Source organism: Thunnus albacares, chromosome 8 (genome assembly GCF_914725855.1).
Source record: "Thunnus albacares chromosome 8, fThuAlb1.1, whole genome shotgun sequence".
NCBI classification, from domain to species: domain Eukaryota; kingdom Metazoa; phylum Chordata; class Actinopteri; order Scombriformes; family Scombridae; genus Thunnus; species Thunnus albacares.
In genome coordinates, this window is record NC_058113.1 from 10,601,824 (window position 1) to 10,621,937 (window position 20,114).

General features: G+C 39.3%; 1 protein-coding gene across 6 annotated transcripts in view; it reads right to left on the reverse strand.

The window, feature by feature from the left end:
• Nucleotides 1–2,794: 2,794 nt before the first annotated feature.
• The window catches only part of LOC122986653 (trafficking kinesin-binding protein 1-like), a 37,893-nt gene continuing 20,573 nt past the window's right edge, over nt 2,795–20,114 (reverse strand). For 3 of the 6 annotated variants that reach the window (XM_044357943.1, XM_044357942.1, XM_044357940.1), the window contains 14 exons: nt 18,533–18,609; nt 17,455–17,571; nt 16,901–17,001; nt 16,552–16,660; nt 16,016–16,094; nt 15,753–15,883; nt 15,555–15,629; nt 14,973–15,107; nt 14,762–14,838; nt 14,368–14,607; nt 13,505–13,833; nt 10,006–10,482; nt 8,212–8,314; nt 2,795–6,660 (listed from right to left, as the gene is read on the reverse strand). In XM_044357943.1, the coding sequence (XP_044213878.1) occupies nt 5,598–6,660; nt 8,212–8,314; nt 10,006–10,482; nt 13,505–13,833; nt 14,368–14,607; nt 14,762–14,838; nt 14,973–15,107; nt 15,555–15,629; nt 15,753–15,883; nt 16,016–16,094; nt 16,552–16,660; nt 16,901–17,001; nt 17,455–17,571; nt 18,533–18,583 (3,087 nt within the window). In that variant the 5' untranslated portion in view covers nt 18,584–18,609 and the 3' untranslated portion in view covers nt 2,795–5,597. Of the gene's footprint in view, nt 6,661–6,844; nt 7,835–8,211; nt 8,315–10,005; nt 10,483–13,504; nt 13,834–14,367; nt 14,608–14,761; nt 14,839–14,972; nt 15,108–15,554; nt 15,630–15,752; nt 15,884–16,015; nt 16,095–16,551; nt 16,661–16,900; nt 17,002–17,454; nt 17,572–18,532; nt 18,610–20,114 lie in introns of those variants that run through there. The other 3 variants (XM_044357946.1, XM_044357945.1, XM_044357944.1) reach the window with 3 other exon arrangements.

Here is a 20,114-nt window from a genome sequence, read left to right on the forward strand (position 1 = left end):
GCATGGCTAGAAATCAGCAGGCACTTCTTAAATTGGTTAAAGGTGGCTGCCACAACAGCTAAACGAGTTATTCTTGGGCAGTGGAGAGAAGATTGATCTCCAAGCTATCAAAAATGGTTTAATACTTGGCAAAAATAATAGTGGAAACAGCGTCTTTGGAATGTCTTATATACAAGATAAATGATAAGATGGATTTCATGTGACTTGGTTAGGAGTGTTTGTATGTTTTGTTATTTGTAGAAACCATAAAGAATAATATGGCAAAAAAAAAGAAATATGGGAAAAAAGTTTCCTTGTTATCATCGTCTCACTCCTCTTGTGTGTTTGCTTTTCTATTCTGGCTGCCCCAACTCTCCAGAATGTACTAATTTCCCTCGTGGGACCACACACACCTGCTAGTCCTCCATTAAGCATCAAAAACCGTTCCACAACCATCCTGTGCCGCCTATCCATCTGTCCCCTCTCTTTGTTGTCATCTTCATCTCTGTCCATCATCCAGATAAAGAGAACTCTTACTTTCCGTCGCCTAAGTTGCCCCTCTCTGTCATCTCTCACTCTGTCTCTCTACTTTCATAACTTCTGGTTTGGGACTCTGTCTGTCTGAAAGACGACATAATCATTGTTATTCTTTAATATATCATTTTAACGAATTATAAGCGTTTCCAATATTAACCTCCCCAAAAAATGACCTATTTCCCCTGCTTCATTAACAATAGTTTATAGCAAGAAAGAGTTGTGGTGCAGTCAGTGTGGTGTTGTGTCTAATTGTCTTCACTGAAACAGGTTGTGGGAAAGTCAGATTGATAATAGGAGATGAACAGGAGAAAGCTCTGCTGGACTTCATTCTGAGACGAAGAGGAGCACATTTCAGTTTGCTAGACCAACACTGGGTACCTTTCTTAAGTCTGGGAAAGAAATCAAAAACCAGTAAGACTGAGTTGGCCATGGTTGGTGTTTATGTTGCTGCCCATTGTGTTCTCTGACACACACTGCCTCCCTGTGGAATAAAGCTGTAATTGGAAAAGCAACTCAACGCACTCTGAAGTCTGTACTGTTATTCAGAGAAACTTAAAACTATATCACCTTAAATACATTTAGGAACCTTAAAATGTCACTGTTTGCCACAACAGCATAAAATAATAATCAATGGTAAGAATAAGATTGGAGAAGGAGATTATGATGAGAAATGATGGATATCCTTAAAATACAGAGTGCAGAACACATCTACAAGTTTGGTCATGCAAATAGTTTTTCAGAGCAGTTAATGGAAGAATACCTCACAAAATCTTGTCATCTTGTACTTGTCATATAGCTGATGTATCACATCACATAATAGGTGAAAGGACACACAGCAAGTCATTATGATAGGTTCAGTTTAAAATAATTCTTATTTCCATCTCCAAGTGCATCCACGGTACCATCTTGTTATTATGGTTCAAATTAGCAGGCATGTGTATCACAAAGCATACATCATGATCTTTTCAGAGATGCGCTGATTAACTCTAAATAGTTAAGATTTCTGTGATTACAAACAATAACTATGTTTATTATCATAGTTCAAAAAAATGACGTGATGTGGGAATTTTGAGTCTACAAAGCTGTGAGTGTCACTGTCTGTGGTGCTGAGCAGGTGTCTGTGACCTTTTCAGCAGTTGTTGTCAGCTCTTTGATAGATGTTCCTGCTTTTCTTTTTTTTTTGTAACCCAATAGACAATGAAGTAGCAGAGGGGGGCAATGGATGTTGCCAGAGTATATGACCATTGAGTTTTATAATGGCTTGGGGACAGTAGGGAGCAGTTCCCTTTCCTGCCCTGTAGACTAGCACCAGAGTCTGTAATTGAATACCAGCTCTGACAGGGAGCCAGTGTAGTGAAGGGACAAGTAGAGTGATTATTTATCCTCTTTCAGTGGGGTTATCACGATATGATTATATAATGTCATAGATTAATTAAATATAATTAAGTTCTTCAAATTTTAATGATTCAAATTTATTAAAAAGTTATTGGAGTTTTGTGATTATGTGTGAAGTTTTGTCAGATGTAATGCAAAACCTTGGAACACATTTCACTGCACTGAACATTTTAATTATGTTATTTGGATGCATTTGCCATATTGTGGCATATATCTGAAAATTAATAATGTGATACTGATTTCCACCATATCACCCAATCCAGTTACTAGAAGTGATATTATGGGCTTTTGGGACAGCCAAGACAGTATTTTCAGACTTTTACAGCAACCACAGATATAACATCAGCAAAACATTTCATCTTGTCAAAGTGGACTTAAAGTTGGCCGCTATACACTTTAAATACCAACATTATTGTTTAATAAAAAAGGCAGACAGGTCAGTCTTTATTATGCATTTGTTTTATTGACAGTACAGTCTGTTCTGCAGAACAGAACACTTTCAGTCCCTGAACAGAAAAGTTTCTTTCCCTCTTTACTCAATATAAGCAGCTGAATTCCCTGTCTCTTTTCTACTGTTACAGTTTATTAAAAAAAAAGAAGTTAGCATGAATATGTGTTTCATACATTTACAATGTAATAATTCCCATTCTGAGATTAACACAAACTGATAAACGTTAAATCAACATACTGTACACAAATATATGGCCCTACAGCAGGATTACTGTTTGAAATAACTTACATTCAGATGATTCAAGTGACACACAGAAAAACAAGCACACACACACACACACACACACACACACGCTCACATCAGCTCCTTATCACTTCAGTCTTAGCACTTGGTATCATTATTAAATACTGTGAATTGTTTGATTTTTTTTTCTCTCTCTCCAAAATGTGCAACTGTCATGAAGTAATGGCATCATCAATGTAAGCTTGTGGACAGCTAACAGTACCATTGTTTTAAACGGAAATGCTTCTACTAAGTGCCACAGAAATGTTTATCATGTAACTATAATAACTGTTCAATAAAAAATGATTCAAACTCTCAATGTGGCCTTTCAAAATATACATAAAATCAGCAAAAGTCCTTCACTTAAACACAAACAATAGATACTCCATTATAAGTGTGCTGCTAATAAGTATTTTAATAAATATATTTAATAATCATTAATCTCCCAATAACAACATTGCTAGTTTAACCCCTTAATCATTAAGGATTTCAACAGATCACTGCCAGCTTCAGAGCCAGCCATTCCAACCACTCATTCACTGCCAGTCAGTCAGAAAACAGACACTGGTTCAGTTCTCATGTCCAACCTAAGAGCCCCGAAACGTTAATTGACGTCACCTGCATGATCACAAGCACCCAATTACAGATGGATGGAAGGGATCAAAATGGTGTATAATAAAGGAAATCACTTTGTCTGGGCAAAGGTGTTTCCTATTCTGTTTGTATTGAATTTAGTGATTGTAGCTCTCTTTCCAAATATAACCTTTTAAGATTTACAGAAAGATTTGCTGAAAGTGCTAAAAAAAAAAAAGCACAAGAGTCTTCAACCACTTGTTGATGTCAAAGTGGGACAACCGTGAGACTTCATCAAGGTCTGATGGGTGTTCCTGAGGTTGGACGCTGCAACTAGGTCAGTGATACTCAAAACTTCCCTTCAGCAACAAACTGTGTTAGAGATAAAAAGCTCAGTCTCTTGCTCTTCAAAGCTCTTCAAAGCAACATTTGGATATTTCAAGTCACTTCTTTTTTTTTTTACATTTACATTCAGAAACATACAAGTCTCATACTGTCTAATATTGCTTTACAGTTTCCACCCACAACTTGTTTGATTTTGACAAAACAAATTCTATAGAGACAGTATGAATGCATATGGATGGGGAAAAAAGTGACTCTGTGACCTGTGACATGCTTCAATTCTGTGTCTTTGTGGTCCCACCCACTCTTTATTTGGGTGTAACTTTGGTTTTGAGTGACAGCTCAGGGTATAACTATGATGGTAAACTTTACCCTCTGATCTTACAGCTCCCATTTGTGTTTTTTTGGATTAGGATGTCTGTCATGTCTGTCATGCCTCAGTCACGATAGACTCAAATCGCTACAAGTGTCCTCTTCCTCAAACTTGTTCTATACTGACGAGTACTGAAAAGACAGTGTTGCAGAGATATATTGCAGAAGAAGAGTGGGAAAAGAAGGTCTTCTGTTCTCTGCAGGTCTGTGTTGTCACAGTGTTTTACCAGGTGTCTGTATAGCTGGACCTGGTCTGTGGAACTGTTTATGTGCTACATGTTCCCTGTGGAGTCTAAAAGAAGGAGGTGCTTCACACAAACTTATTGGGAGACAAAAACAGACAGAAATGAGCATGTTTCAGATGCAAATAAATTGTGTTTGCAAGATTATTCTCATTTTCTTTCTCTACTGCATAACATTTAACAAGAGGCAAATTAAAATATTAAAGTAACAAGAAACAAAACAATTGCAAACCCATACTCCAATGAGATACGGTACAGTATGTTAGCTGTTTTTAGGCACAGAAGAACATTCAGTCAGAGCAAGGGCACACATTAAAGACCCAATCTGGATTCTCTCACTTTTTCTTTTTAAATGCTGATTACATACATACAGAGAGAAAAAAGATTTGCTGGTGGAAAATAATCTCTAATGCCACTGTACTGTATGTTATAACTTCCGTTCAACTTCAGTGCAATACAGTGCGGACAGAAATCATGAAAAGGCCTAAAAATACCATAGTGGCCTGAATATAAAAGGTTTTAGACATTTTTAATGATACAGGATTGTCAAATTAACCATATTTAGATGTATTGTCACATCTACAATAGAGTAAGAAAATAAAAATCCCAAAATCATACTTTTTCATTTATTCTATTTTACAATCTAAAAAGAGGATCAGCATTAACCTGCTCTTTGATGATTTACAAATCTTTTAGCTGAATAAAGGCTCTGGTAACAGGCCAGTCCAGCTAGCTAAGGACTAGCAGCCATCTTTACCGAGGCTTCATTTTTGCTATGACAGAAAAGTGCTAGCCTAGCAACATCACGGCTACAAACGACCCATGATACAGCACTTTCTTAGAGTAACTGTAACATCAGATTACATCTTGTTTAGTCCTGGAAGATATGACCCCCATTTCTTCATAAAAACATCTTATATTCGGGCCAGTACGGTACATCAAAAATGTGTGTGTTGCCTTTTTCAATAGCGCACTCATTCAGGTTGAGAAGGAAAAGGAGAGTAAACTGCAGTACTTTCCAGATTGGGCCTTTAATATTATACTATATATGACACAGTATATTGCACGTACAATATACAGTTACAATGGACACTGAGGAAGGCAACATACTCCATCATCATTCATCTGACAGTATATGAGTATAACACAGTGTAACAGTGTCAGCCACTACTGGTTCATTCAGTTTACATTGATTAGACTGATAATTGTTAGGAAAGAGAGTTAAGTTAAGTAGAGTCTGAGGGTGTAGTTGTTCACTCTGTGGGGAAACTCCATACTGAAGGATGTTTACATAGTTATGTAGGGTATTTGGCTTTGTAAATACATTTGTATGTGTGTGTACATGTGTAATAACAGCATGTATGGTGCTCTGAGATGTGAGATTGTGTGTTGTAATATGGTCTAATATAGTCAATATTTCCAATTTATGTCCCAGTCTCATCATCATTGCTTGTTGAATCCTGCAGTCCGTTGTTTGGCTTGACGTGATTCTGTGTTATCGTCTGTGGTGCCACTGTTTCCAGCGCATGTAGTGTCTGTGGTATTTGTGTGGTCTGTGTGACTAGTGTGTGGTTTGTTGTTTGAAATTTTCCTAATTCCTGTATGTGCACTGTGTGTGGGGCTTGCATTGTATGTGGTATGAGTATCTCTGTACTGGGGGGCCCTCCTGGGTCTTTCATAGCCATACTGGCTCCTACCATTGCAGGATAGCTTCGATTCCTCCTCAGTCCTGCGTTCAAACCTGGAAGGCCCCCACCCAGTGTACTGTTTCCCAGTCCAGTGGAGCCGAAGGGGGCTAATAGAGTACTCCCAGATGCAACAGAAGCAGCATGAGGCGATACAGTGCGGAAACGTTTCAGTTTGTCCACAAGTCTCAGGTTCATCATCTCTGTTTGGCTGTCGTCATCTGTCTGGCCCCCTCGCTCCCTCTCTGCCTCACCCAGCACTTCCCTCAGGATGGTACGTGCTGGCTTGGAGGCGAGGAAAGTGTCGTAGTATGGCGGGTCGTCGTTGGAAGGGCTGAATTGAAAAACTGGGCCAGAGGTGGTAAAAGAAGCAGATTTGGAGCAGTAACGAGTAGAGTTGGGCAGAGAGGAGGGCTGGAGGATGAGTGTGTCCGGGCGTTTCTTCAACCGTCTGTTTTCGGTCTCCCCTTGTCTGTCGGTGCACCTCTGTGTCTGCGCACTTGCTACAGGGGTCGAAGCACCACTGGTGTCCAACCCTCGGTCCCAGCTGCGCGGATCATACACTGACGCAGAGATCCCGTGCTCCAGCAGGAGGCGCACGAGGCCTAGAGAGGTGCTGGTGGTCTTGGTGGAGTCTCTAAGGTTGGTGGAGGACTCAGCCAGGGAAAGAGAGAGGGAGAGGCGGCGCGGGGTGCAGCAGGGGGTGTAGGAAGGCGTATGTGGGGCAGAGAAGGGTATAGGAGAGGAAGTGGGGGTAGAAGAGCCGATGAGAGTGCTGCTCTGACAGGAGGCCACAGCTGGGCTGAAGGTGGTGAGGTGAAGAGGAGGATGAAGGAGGGTACAGAAAAGGGGAAAGACGAGGAGGAACAGGGGCATTGGGTGTGCAAGGTGATGAGAAACAGTATAGGTGCAGGGACAGAAACAGGTGGACATTAGTTATCAAGCCTCAATACTAAAAATCAAGACTCATTAAAATTTTTAAGGACAGTATTTACCAAAAATATAACCATGCAGCAGTTAAACCTTTTTCCTATTTTGGCAACAGAGATGTGCAGATCAGTTTAGGCGTTATCTAGGTTTACTAAGAAAAATAGACTCACTGTATTATTTGTTATCGAGAACCCCTCAAGAAAATGCATCACACAGTAAGTTGGTTATTAGATGGTGAAAAGAAACTACGCACAAAGATCTACTTCCTAGCTTTCAACTGCATCTCACAGTTATTCGGGATGGAGTTGGCTCAGGTGTCAGCACATGACCTTAATCTGTTCCTGCAGATGATAACATGTGTTAACAAGTATTGCTAACAAGGACTGTAACCCCTGTCTTGATTCAAGGCTGGCCTGTGGTGCCAGCAGAGATCTAAAAGTGTTGAATGGCTCGCGGTAGGCGCGGAATTCCAGACATCTGATGCCAAAGGCCAGCCTTGATTTGAGACAGGAATTACAAGACAACCAGTGACCAAAGCATCAGATTAAGTTTACTTAATAACATCTGAACCAGCTCCATTCACTGAAACAAGACGCTGGAAGGTGGATGTTTTTGTGGTTAGATTATTTCCACCATAAACCTAATTCCAAAGGTCAAGAATGAACTTTCATGCTTTAATCCTGACGTAGTTAGATTTGATCAGTGATGCACAACATTGAGTCAAAATCTGGGTTGTTAGTTAAGAGACATGTTAACAGGTCACACTTGAGGCAAATACTAGAGCATTACACCTTGATACTGAAATTCTAATTCGGTACTGAAATTCTATATTTGCCTCAAATAGCTCTGCACACGTCACTGCCCTCTAAGTTTGAGAGCAAATTGATGTTATTTTGGGTCACACACACACCCACAGTCTTAAGGAATGCACTCCCATGCATCGCCTCACCCACGTGCAACCAAGCGGGTGCACTCAATGGGTCTGCTCTACGCCGGCCATGACAACCATATGATACAACCCCCCTTCCTCTTCCTCATCACATGACCTGCCAAGGCCAATCAGACAGCAGGGACGGACACATAGTAGAGAGTATAAAGTCAGGAAGTTGCTGTGGCATCAAAGCATGGTTGCCTCAAAGTCCAGTTACCAATGTAGGTCTAATTAACTTTTTTGTTATTTGTCATATTTACGGTACATTTAGCATTTTCTCTTTATTGTGCTATTTGGGAAATAAATAATGCAACCTGCAGAATCCTGAGAGAAAAATTACTCCATCTGCCATCATGTATTCATAACAGATCACTACGCTTTCAAATATCAATTATACACACCAAGGACAAAATAATACAACTACAGACAGGACATTATCAAAATACAATAGTAATAAATGAAGTTTTCAGGTAAGTGAAATTTTTTTTTTACCTTGGGGACACAGAGGTCAGCTGATCAGAAGGGTGGAGAATCCTGCAGGTGGTGAAGGTGTATGTTGAGTTAGTCTGGGACATACACTTCCCTGGGAAATTAACTAGAGGAGAGAACGGAGGAAAGAAGGGGGGTAGAACAGAGGGGTAGGTTTGTCAGTATTCAGACAAACGGTACCAAACAACACTTTAACAACACTGACAACAAAGAGGAGAAGAGTGGCCCATAATCATAGTTCAAGCCCAAAGCAAAAGCACCAGCATACCAGTATACATTTGCACCCCAATTTCCTATATTGAAATGATGATGGGTGCACTGTACGCCCCCCAAGTTAGGTAAGTTTGCCAACAGCATTGTTCAAGAAAATTTTGAATCATTTCATCAAATTCACTTAATTAATGAAATGGATTTAATCATTATACACAGTGTAAACTTGAATCCTATCTCCAAGAATTGATGGTATACATATTTTTTGGACAGAACATGTAGCTTTATAATTTGTATTATATTATTTACATTTCACAGTGATTCTTTAAATGATCCTTATTCTCGCTGAGGGCAAAATTACTTATTTCTGTATGGCCCACATATTGCAGATATTAGACCAAGAGGAGAATGACACCCAAATTAATCTGGCATGATCTCCCATAACATGTGTGCTGAGTGAATAGACTGAATGATGATTCACAAACAAGGAAATAATGAAAAAATACAGCCCACCACAGTGAGGTAGAATAGCAGAGCTGTGAAACTGAAGGTAACTGTCAGTACTTTCTTTTTAATACACTGACAAATTTGCTTTTTATTTCCTTCACAAAATATTGTGGGAAAGATGAGGAGTAATCACAACCCCTTGTAGGGCTGACTGTACTGTATGTAGAGGCTGAATGCAGCTATAGTAAAGACTTAAATGCTAAGGATGTGTGCTCTGTTAGTCAATGCGGGACTTTCACAACTTAATTTTTAAATAGTTTTTCAGTTTTAGCATTCATTGGGGAAAAATGCATGTAATACTTGCACCAAGGAAAAGTATTGTGTGTGTGTGTGTGTGTATGAAGGTGACCCCACACCAAAGCTACTGGGTCAACTCCAATATTAACCAGCCATGGATGTCCTGTGTTCATGTGACCTGGACAGCTGCTCTAATAACACCCGATATACACGTACGTGTCCACATACTGGACCTAGGCCATGATATTTCTGCGTGCATATGTTTCTGAGTGTTGACTGCTAGAGGGAATTAAATAAACACTAATAATGTTAAAGAAATATTTCTGAATTAAATTTCGATTAATGATAATGAATGATTTCGAAACATGAAAAGAATTTTCACTGCAGGTCATCACTATGAGAGATTGAGATTACTGGTAAAAGTTAAGACTTCAGAAGATTTGCTGAAGAGGACAGGCGTTGCAAAAGACTGAAAAATAAGTGTGATTGGTTGAATTAAAGCAAAGTGTGGCAGTGATAGAAAGTATGAGCTAAGAAGGAAGTAAATTAAAGAACAAAAAAAAAACCAAGTACTCTGTTTTGATGGGGTTCGATGGCTGCACACACAGGTACTGCTGATGGGGTGCGTGAGGTTGCGGGTGTGTACACATGAGCATGATCGTGTGGGAGGGGACGTCGCATTGGGGTTGTGAGATGTCCAGTGAATGCCTTCCCCAAACCCTCCCCCTCCCACCTTTCCTGTTCACTTCCCTCCCATCCCCTCTATCCCCATTCTCCAGGGTTGAAAGTGAGGGTGGGGAGGATGGATGCAGTGCTGTGACCCCAGCTAAGAGGCTCCCTCACCAGGCATGCGGTCCAGTGTGCCAGACTGTAAGGCCTGGAGCTCCTTGAGGTCCACGTGCCCGTTCATCTCGGAAGAAGACGGGACAGAAGAGGAGAGGGTTGGGCTTGAGGAGGGAAGGGGCATGTTTGCAACATGTCCGTCTTTTCCTTGAATTGCCTCTCTAGCCCCGTATGTTTCTCCGTGCAGTGTTTCTGATTGGCTATTGTCGTCAGCGATGCCGTTTTTGTTGCAGCAGACAGAGGGAGAAGAGGTAGAGCGCGGAGGATCCAAGGGAGCCAAGCTCTCTCCTGACAAGCAGGCAAATGAGTCACATGAGACTTCGTCCTCCTCTGGTTGGTCCAGTTGCCAGCTGTCGTCCTGTTCGTGCTCGTGTGCTAAAGTGCGGAAGCCCTTCGTGACCACACCAGGCCGATGATCCAGCAGAGCGCCCATATGGGGCTGAGCCAACTGCTGCCATGCATGGAGCGTAGCAGAGCCTGGGAAAAAAAACAGAGGAAAAACTGATGTTATCTAAATCCATGTTAAGCTGCTTTCCGCCACAAATGCATCCTACTAAATTTATGTTGCCCTCTTACCTTGTTTCACCTTTTGTCATTATTAATACCAGTAAATAAACACCAAAAAATGTCAAACTGGATGCGCTTAAAATGCCTTTTCAATGTGACTGTAAGGGCACAGTGTTGGTTATAACCATGGAAACTGTTACAGGTGAAAGTGATTCATGAAACTTCAAATATCACACAAAAGTTTACAATGTTTGTAGCTGTGAAAGGACAATTAATAAACAATGTGATGGTTCATATCATTAGTCTAAACAATTACCCCTAAATTTAATATATAAAAATGTCTTATTCAAAAGGTGTTTATACAATATTTAAGAAAGGGATTACAGTCTTGCTTCACTGAACTTAATGCTGCCAACAAACCTGAATCACATCAGCTTCATAGGATGATGTCTCAGCTAACAGCTACAGGATTTAAAGTTTACGACCATAACAAACTGCATCCCCCCAAAAAAGCACCATAACGTATGTATACCATATGTATGCATATTGAAATGTATCTCTTCAGTAAATGTCATTTCTATGTTTAAATGTGTGAAAATAGATCCAAATATACATCAGCTGTTTATTGGCAGACACATGTATGAAGACACATACACAAGCAAGCTGAGAGTAGAGACACATGCACACACACACCCCTGAGGGGACACCGTCTGGACATAAACACTCACACCATCCATGTCACACATACATATAGGTACACAGACACGGGTAGACAGGCAAAGGTATATTCTTAGATACAGCCAATATTTCTTAATGCAGTACAAAAGGACTCTCTCACTCTCTTACCCACTCACACAATGTGGTAGTGAATGACAATGTCACTGTAGGCAATGTCATTATATTGAGTGCTATTAAAGTGTCCTTGTGCATTGTAAAGGAGTCTAATTTCAAGTCCAATGAATGGTTGTTTTCTGGTATGGTGCACGTAGGTCCTTTCAGAGATGTCAGTACACAAACTCATAAGACTAACACAAAAAGAATGAGAGAAAAGGATGGTGAGAAAATTAGTAAGATTTTATTCAAGAAATTACCAACAAAGGAAACAGTAAGGTTGAACAGAAAGTGCAAAGACAAAAGTGAAATGAAGAAAAGAGGCGAACAAAAGGGGAGTGAAAGGAGTGGACAGTACAAAGTAGGGCATGAATGTACCATCTTGCACTCATACTGGTGTATCTATATGATTTAGTTATATAGCCAGAAGAGTGTCGTGCAAATAAACACTGAGATCATTACCAACCATCATTAGACTTGAAATAAAACATTACCACATACTTTTCTCTTAATTCACTTTATGACAAAAGGATAGCTTTAATATGTCATATGTGCATGTTTCTGTCTTTATTTTTCTGCCTAAACATTATGTAATGTTTAGATATATACACAGACATGTTAGTACTATTGCTTACCAGTGTTACTTTGGAAGTGGTGTAACTGAGATTGAACACTAGGTGGTGCCACAAAACAGAAAATACTTCTGTGACAAGAGTCGTAATTTTTCTCTTAACAAACGAATACAACTTTAAAAGTGATGAATGCTTTGAAGGCTTCATATTGTACAATTTAACAAAATCATTTTAGGCAGTTAGTGATTTTTCAGCCAACCCTACAGTGCTGGGGTATCAGTTGCTCTGTATGTAATAGTGGTATACACTATGTTTGTAATGGTATCATATTGATTAAAAAAAAAAATGTGATGGAAAAAATATTAACAACTCACTCTGCAAACATTTCAGGCAGTATGAAAATAAATAATTATAGGATAGAAAGATCCTCTATTAAAAGACAAGGAGTCATAAAACATTTTTTCAAGAATGAAAAATACAGTAAGTGCCATTTAATATACCACATACTGACTCATGTAGTGCACATGTAGTGTAAAGTGCTCACCTTTTGTGATGTGTTTGCAGGGGACATGCAATGTTCTCATATAAAACGTTTTATATGTGTTTTCTCACAGCCACTAAACTCACATGAAGGCATTTTATGCAAAATATATATTCCTGTATAGCAAACATTTCCATACCTGTTGAATTTCTCAAATGTAAGAAAAAAAACACTCAAATCTGCTTTTAAAAAGATGTGTAGCACAGGTCTATATATATATATATATATATATATATATATATATATATATATATACACATATATATATATATATATATATATACATATACATATATATATATATATACATATATATATATATACATACATATATATATATATATATATATATATATATATATATATATATATATATATATATATATATATATATATATATATATATATACATATATATATATATATATATATATATACATATATATATATATATATATATATATATATATATAAATATAAAAATGTGAAGAGGTGCAAATGGCTTTTTGACAAACTATGATTCAAACCAGTAGGGCTGTCACATGCGCAGCAGGCTGTCTTGTACTCTATATTTTAAACCAGCAGCGTGGCTGTGTGTGTCTGAAATAAAATGAGTGCTGGAGATTCAAACTATCTTCCTGTTGTTCCAACACCTCCAGCAGACCCGTGACTAAATCCAGCGGAGCTCCGAGGTGAGGCTGTGAGCTCTGCTGGCTGCTCAGCTCCATCAGACTGGAGCTACTCTGTAGGGTCTCGAGATCATGTGAGGCACTTAGAAAGATTTTGGACTGACTGCGGTTGTGACAAATCAGATATTGATTCTGTTGCTGATTGAGGTTGGTTTGGTACTGGTTCTGTGATTGGGTCTGACCAATCTGAGTGTAACTTTGAGGAGTATGTAGAAAGAGTGAATTGGGATTTGGTTGGTTTTGATTGTTTGGGGGGTTCTGTAAAATCTTATTTTCATTGTGCAAGGCAATCTGATTTTGTTTCTCTTTTTGATTATGTAGAGGATTAGAGGACTTGTGGCTCTGAGAGGAATAATCACCTTCTAGCGGCTTTACAATCTGCAGCTTCTCCGGCAGGTAGGATCTCGCTGTGTACGAGTATCCTGACCAGACACTTCCAAAGGAGGGATGCGAGCACATCGACAGCAGGCTCTCCGTTGGCGTCCCTGGGTCTCCACTACCCTCCTCGCCTCCTTTTTCCTCCTCCTTGGCCAGGTAAGCCAGCTTTCTCTCCCTCTCCGCCTCAAAGAAGCGTTTTTCTGAGAGGTAGTTGTCGCGGCGGAGAGACAGGCGCCGCAGGGCTGCCTCCAGGTCCTTGCTGCCTGGGGTCCCTGGGGTGCCAGGGGGACGCTTGTTAGAGTCCTCAGACCTGGAGAGGCACATTATAAGGTTTCAGTGAAGGACTTTTATAGCTGTTCACGTATTTGTTCACCCTGACAAGAATTAAATTCATGGGGAAGCTCTCAATATTTTAAATAATTTCTCAAATGCAAATGTATAGATTATATAAAAATAATTGGTACAGGAATTTAAAAACTCAAATATCAAACAAATCTAACATTCTTATTGAGAATGAAAAAAACCTACACCACTGTACATCTCTCTCTCTGTTATTATTTAGTAAATCTCAGTCCTGATGATAATAAATGCAACAGCTAATGACTGGAATCCAAAACTTTAAAATGTATCCTCTTGGTGCCTAGTAACTCCAGCCCAACAGAAATCCAACATAGATACTCACTAACAAACACCAAGGTTACCAACAAACACAGGAAAAAAACAGTTACTTATGTCAACAGTCAGACAGCAAGACAGAGCCGAACGGCTGACAATCACATTGAGAGCCAAACACTAAATTATAAAACTCAAAAATATGTGTTGCTAGAACTCAAACTGTCTGTACCCATCATCTGGAGTCTCCAGGATACTGCTAGTCCTGTTGTCCAGGAAAATCCCACTTCCTGTCTCGCTGCCATATATGGAGTTGGAGCGCGGCGTGCCCACCCTGCTGGAGCGCCCCGAGGTGAAGCATGATGTCTGATTGGAGCCTGGGATGTTGAGAGGGGAGGGGGCCAGCGATGAACGCTGCTGACGCATCAGGTTTAGGTTTTTCACTGTCTGGAACACTCGCTTTGGTTGCAGTCTGGAGAGAAAGTGAGATCATACAAATATCTGGCTTAATTGAGAGTTTTGATAAATACATTTCAAATGTTACATTATGAAGTTAGACCAAATCATAAGTAGCCATTAATCTATATTTTCTTTTTAAGGTGAGACAGGTTTCTAATTGTGTGTACCTTTGCTCCTCTACATCTGGATCATCCATCTGAAGTTCCTTCCTCATGGTGCCCTCTATTTCCGCTGCTAGAGAGTCCTGCATAATGAAGTGAAAAATTCAAAATTACAACCCATAAGATGGTTGGTGATGATGAATGTAGACACTGGTAACATTTGCTGTTGCTATCTATGGTGGTAACCCCTCCCCACTACCTTTACTCCTTTACTCACCATTGGGAACAATCCCAGGGAATGGAAACGCCTCTGTGTGTTAAGTGGAGTTTTATTTCTCAGGTTCTTCAGTTCCTCTTGAGCCTCATGGAGCATCTCCATGCACTCTGCATATTTATCTTGCAGCTCCCGCAACTGGTGGAGGAGAAAGGAAGAAAATTTGGAAAAAATAAAGAATTTATTACAAAGATTTATTTAGGTACTGGTGGTGATCCAGATGTGGGATATCTGATATTGTACCATTATTCATTTTGATCCATAACTTCATATGTATCTAATGGCTATAAAGTCTTGATTCCAAAGTCCAACAGGTTTGAAGGCCTTATGGTTATGTGAAGGTCTACTGTAAAATGTGTTTTTTATAGTGTTATAGATGTCACATGTGGTGCCGTAATGTTTTGAAGACAGTCAGGTTATATTGATATTGTAAGTAGGTAGTACTACAAGTCTCCAGAATGATGTTACTGCAGTTTAATGTATACCAGCTCTCTGACTATGTTTCCTGGACCATTAATATTCCTTTGTGGAAGCTACCACTGCAGAAGATGCAATAATGAGGCCATGGGTTGTAGATTGCCTTACCTCAGCGGTGAGTTGACGCTGAGCGTCTTTGGCTGCTCCTAAGTGCTGAGTCAGCTCCTCATTCTCCACAGCATACTGCAAGGAACCCAAACATGTATGAAAAATATTGTACCTAAAATAATCAGTCTCGGCTACATTGAACACACAGAACATGCACAAATGAGAAAAATATAAATGACTAATGTCTTCTTCACACACCAGCTTGGCCTTTTTCTGAAGGTCTACTATCTGGGAGAGGAGGTGTGTGATCTCCTCCTGCTGTCTGGAGGCGTCTTCAGTCTTCCTCGCCAGCTCTTCAGCCAGAGAGGACATCTGTATGTTGGCATCACCTGAGAAAATCAACAGGTGTTCAGCAACAGTGAGAATCTGCCAGAAAAGCTGCTTCACAAACTTTAGAGAGTGAAGACATCACTTTAATAACAACAGTGACATAATATTACCCCAGTCTGTTAAATACTCACGTAGTTCTTTGACACAGTCATTGACCAACTGCTGCTCTTTCTCCTCATAGGAGATAGTTTCTGTCTCCAAATGACTGGCCTGGAGAGGAAAAAAATAAATGGACAATACTGATCAATACCACACACTGTAGACATTATTAATCAACCTGATAAATAACTTTTCCTAAAACCAGGAGGTAATGCTCAGACAGAGTAAATCTTTTTTTAATGAAAACAAACAGTATTTCTGCCAGGAAACTAAATATAACAGACAGGATGTTCATCAGACTCCAAGAATGTGTATTGTTTGGCATTTGTGACTAAACTAATGTCACTAAAATTAGATTGTGAGGATCAATATTCTTGTGGAAACTTGGGCAAGGTTCAGTATTAGCTACATGAGTTTTACAATTTTTGGAGATAATATTCACATATTACTATTTATTACTTTGTTAAGTAATGCATGCAGCACATTGATTTACTGGAACCTGTTAAACATTCATAAAAAACATTGTGCGTTTGCGGGAGCTCGTGTGCGAGTGTGTCTGTGTGTGTACCTCAGATCGCAGCGATTTGTTTTCTTCCTCAAGATCTTTGAGTTTCTTCTGCAAGGAGTCCAGGGGGAAAAATGTTGGAGTTGATGCATTGGTTTCACTGGGACGCACACTGTAAACAGACACACGTGAGATGCGTGAGAATCAGTCGGTCAGCTCAGACAGCTCATGAGATTTTATCATCAGCTCTCTAAAATTATTGGGACATGCTCTCATGCCTTGCACAGTTTATGAAATATTAATAGAGCAGTGGTTTTTAATGTGTTTTTGTTTGTATAATATTTTATTAATAAGGAAAGAAGACAAGATGTGATGAAAGGTGAGGGGGAAAGGCGAATGAAAGGAGACTTACGGTGTGGAGGTGGTAGACTCCCCCTCACTCTCCTCGGCAGCACTGGTATAGAACTGTAACAGCTCATCTTTCATGGACAGGTCATGACGCAGCTGAGATACCTACATGTGTAGATACAGGAAGTAAAAAATGAGATTGTGGCTACAATTCTAATGTTGCATGCTGCAAACACCAAAGAGACAATAAAAATGATTTTGCATGTGTTAAGACATTATCTATTGAGAGCCTGCAGTATATTTTACATATGTGCCTACAGTTTTTCAATGTAAATGATGACTTCAGTTTGATTTGATATCTTAGCTTCCATTAATTTTAATATGGCCCTGCATAAATATACATGTGCTGCAGGTAAATACATATTTTTGGATGTTGATAATAGTCTGTAATGGTTTGAGGAGATGGTCTAAGCCACCAATATGGTGCTTTAAGAATGACATGTGTATAATTAATAATTATAAATACATTACTGAAATGCTATGTCATATTTCACAACCTCCATCAAACATAAAAAAACATAAAAAATACACAAACACAAAGACACTCTCGCTGTGTACCTCCTCTCGTATGTGCTCTACTTGCTCCTCCAGCAGTTCATTCCTCTCGCTCAGTGCTTTGTTTTTCTTCAGCAGCGACTGTCCGATGCGGGCCGCTAACTCCAAGTCACGCTCTTTCTGCACCGAAACAAAGTTTTCTTTACAGCAAAACAGTTGAAAGCACATGGCGATAAAATTACTGCAGTGCTAACTTGTCCTCTAGGAATGATATAGTATGTGAAGGACATTCAAGTTTAAAACTCAACGGCTAATTTCAAACATCCCATCGAAGAGGGAAATGAAGAGACAACACAATGTCCACACCTCACTCACTAACAACCATAACTGTAAGTTTGAAAAGGACACTTAATCCTTGTAATGCCCGCAACGGCACAAATCTCTTTTGAGTGTGAACCCACTGGAGCACCAGAAAACGTCTGAACTGTAATTAAAAGCTTATTATAAACCTGTGCAAATGACTACCAGATACTCCTGTTATTCAGCAAGTCTGAGTTCAATCAATATCAACAATATGTTTACTAGAATACAGGGGAGGTTAAGCTGAGTGTTAAAAAAAACTCTGAATAGTGAATATTAACACACTGTACCAAAGGAAGTAAACTATTTGCAGTAATGGAAGTCAGTATAATGATTTCTCACATTGTTAGGCCTGTTTGTTGATGGTGTGACATCTCTGAATAACATGTTTAGTCAACAGTCGGACGGCTGGCTGTTGAGTTCCATGGTTCATTTAATAATAATAATAATAATAATAATAATTTAATAATGACACCATCCTATTTTCACAGTTTAATTATGCAGAGAAAACCAGCTGAGCTCTTCATTTGCAAAGTCCTGCTTGACATTCTGTTGATCTCTGAGCAGCTGATGTGGATCAGTTTGATTTGAATATCAGGACCTGGAAACAGGTTTTATAATGTGGTTCTATCAAACCTCCTTTGTGATGAGTCTCATAAAGCAACCGGTGTTTAGACTATCAGACCACATAACATTTGACTAAAAGTACCTTACAGTCTGTATTAACTGTAGTCTTGTGCATTTATTCTACTCTTACTGATTTTTCTTGGCATGCTCTTACCTCTTCCAACAGTCGAGTGACAGCGTCAATGTCGCTGTAGGTCTTTGTCATCTGGCCCACTCTGTCTGCACACAGCACTGCGGACACAGAGAGGAAGACAAAGATATTTAAAGTGTCAATACAAAATCATTCAGCTCTTCTTTACAGTATATAAGACTCCATGATTATACTACAGGTCGTCCTGTTGGAAGAAAAGTAACTTTAACCACTCCAAAATGTGGTTTGAGGTTTTGACCCACAGTCACAACTGATACATTGCATGAGCCTGCAATGTATTTGCAATTTGTAATGTCTGTAGCAGAACGCAAGATAAATATCTGAGTTTCAGCTGGTTTAATAAAACGTCTAATGGCATATGAAAAGGGATAGGAAAGTAATTTGATATTGTTGATCCTGTCTTCTAAAGTTATCATGTGTAAATAAATTAACTCAATTGTATAATGTGAGATAACTATGGGAATGAGATCTTAAATATTAACCTGCCTTAAAAGAAGATTTCCAGATTTCCTAACTGTCTTATATAAGATTCTCAGTGTTTCTACCACACAACACTGCTACGTGTTGGATGTCACACTCTAAGTAACTTGATTGACTAATAAACAATGCTTCTCTGTTCCCTCTGCTATCATCTTACTGCTTCCCTCTTGTTCAGGGTTCATGAATCATATTATATTCCTAAGAAGTTCTGCACACACCCACATATTACACGCATACACACCTTAACACTGAATCACACGCAGCCCCACTATTTATCAACCTGCCCAGTGATTCAGAAGATTAATTATTGAACACAGATACAGCGGTCAATGTGAAGGGCCACGCCTGTTCACTGCTATTCACTTCAGCTGTATCATCACAAGTTCATTATCAGCTCCCTCCCTCCTCACACAGAGCTCTGACTATCACCGCCATGTCAAAAGTAACAACTATTTTGTCTTCTTCTTGAGAGTAACTGGTGTCCAGCATTGTGGTCTTTGGTTCGTTTTTAAAAAATCCTTGTAAATTTGTTTTTCTAAAGGTCACATTCACACATCAATGTAGATGAAATAACTTTGTTTGGGATACATCAGAGTGTGAGGATATTTATTTTTGGAGTCAGTTTTATCACTGTCAACACTGTCAGCTGGAGAGAGGAAGTGTGTGATGTCACACTGTCTGGAGGTGTAATACCAAACATATCATAATGTGTCATATAGCGGTAGGAGGCACAGTGACATAATACGATACATCCACTTACAACACAGAAAAAAAATCGAACTATTTCAGATTTCACTGAAAAAATGAGTACATAAACGTCATGTCAGGCTCAAACAAAGTAGGGCTAACTCAGAGGCCTCCCAGGATGCAAAACAGAGTTAGCCAATGCAAACAATCTATTTTCATATCCCCATATATTGCAAGCAGTGTATTGCTGCTGGGAAAAAAATGTTTTACTAAATATGGTGCTCTTTTCTACCTGGGTAAAGTTGAATGAGGCTGCATGACATGAGCAGCTTCACGGAGAGGCAATTTGAGATTAAACAAGGGACTCTCACTGTCATGTTCCTCATTCATTTTCACTCTATGAGATCTCAGTTTAGTG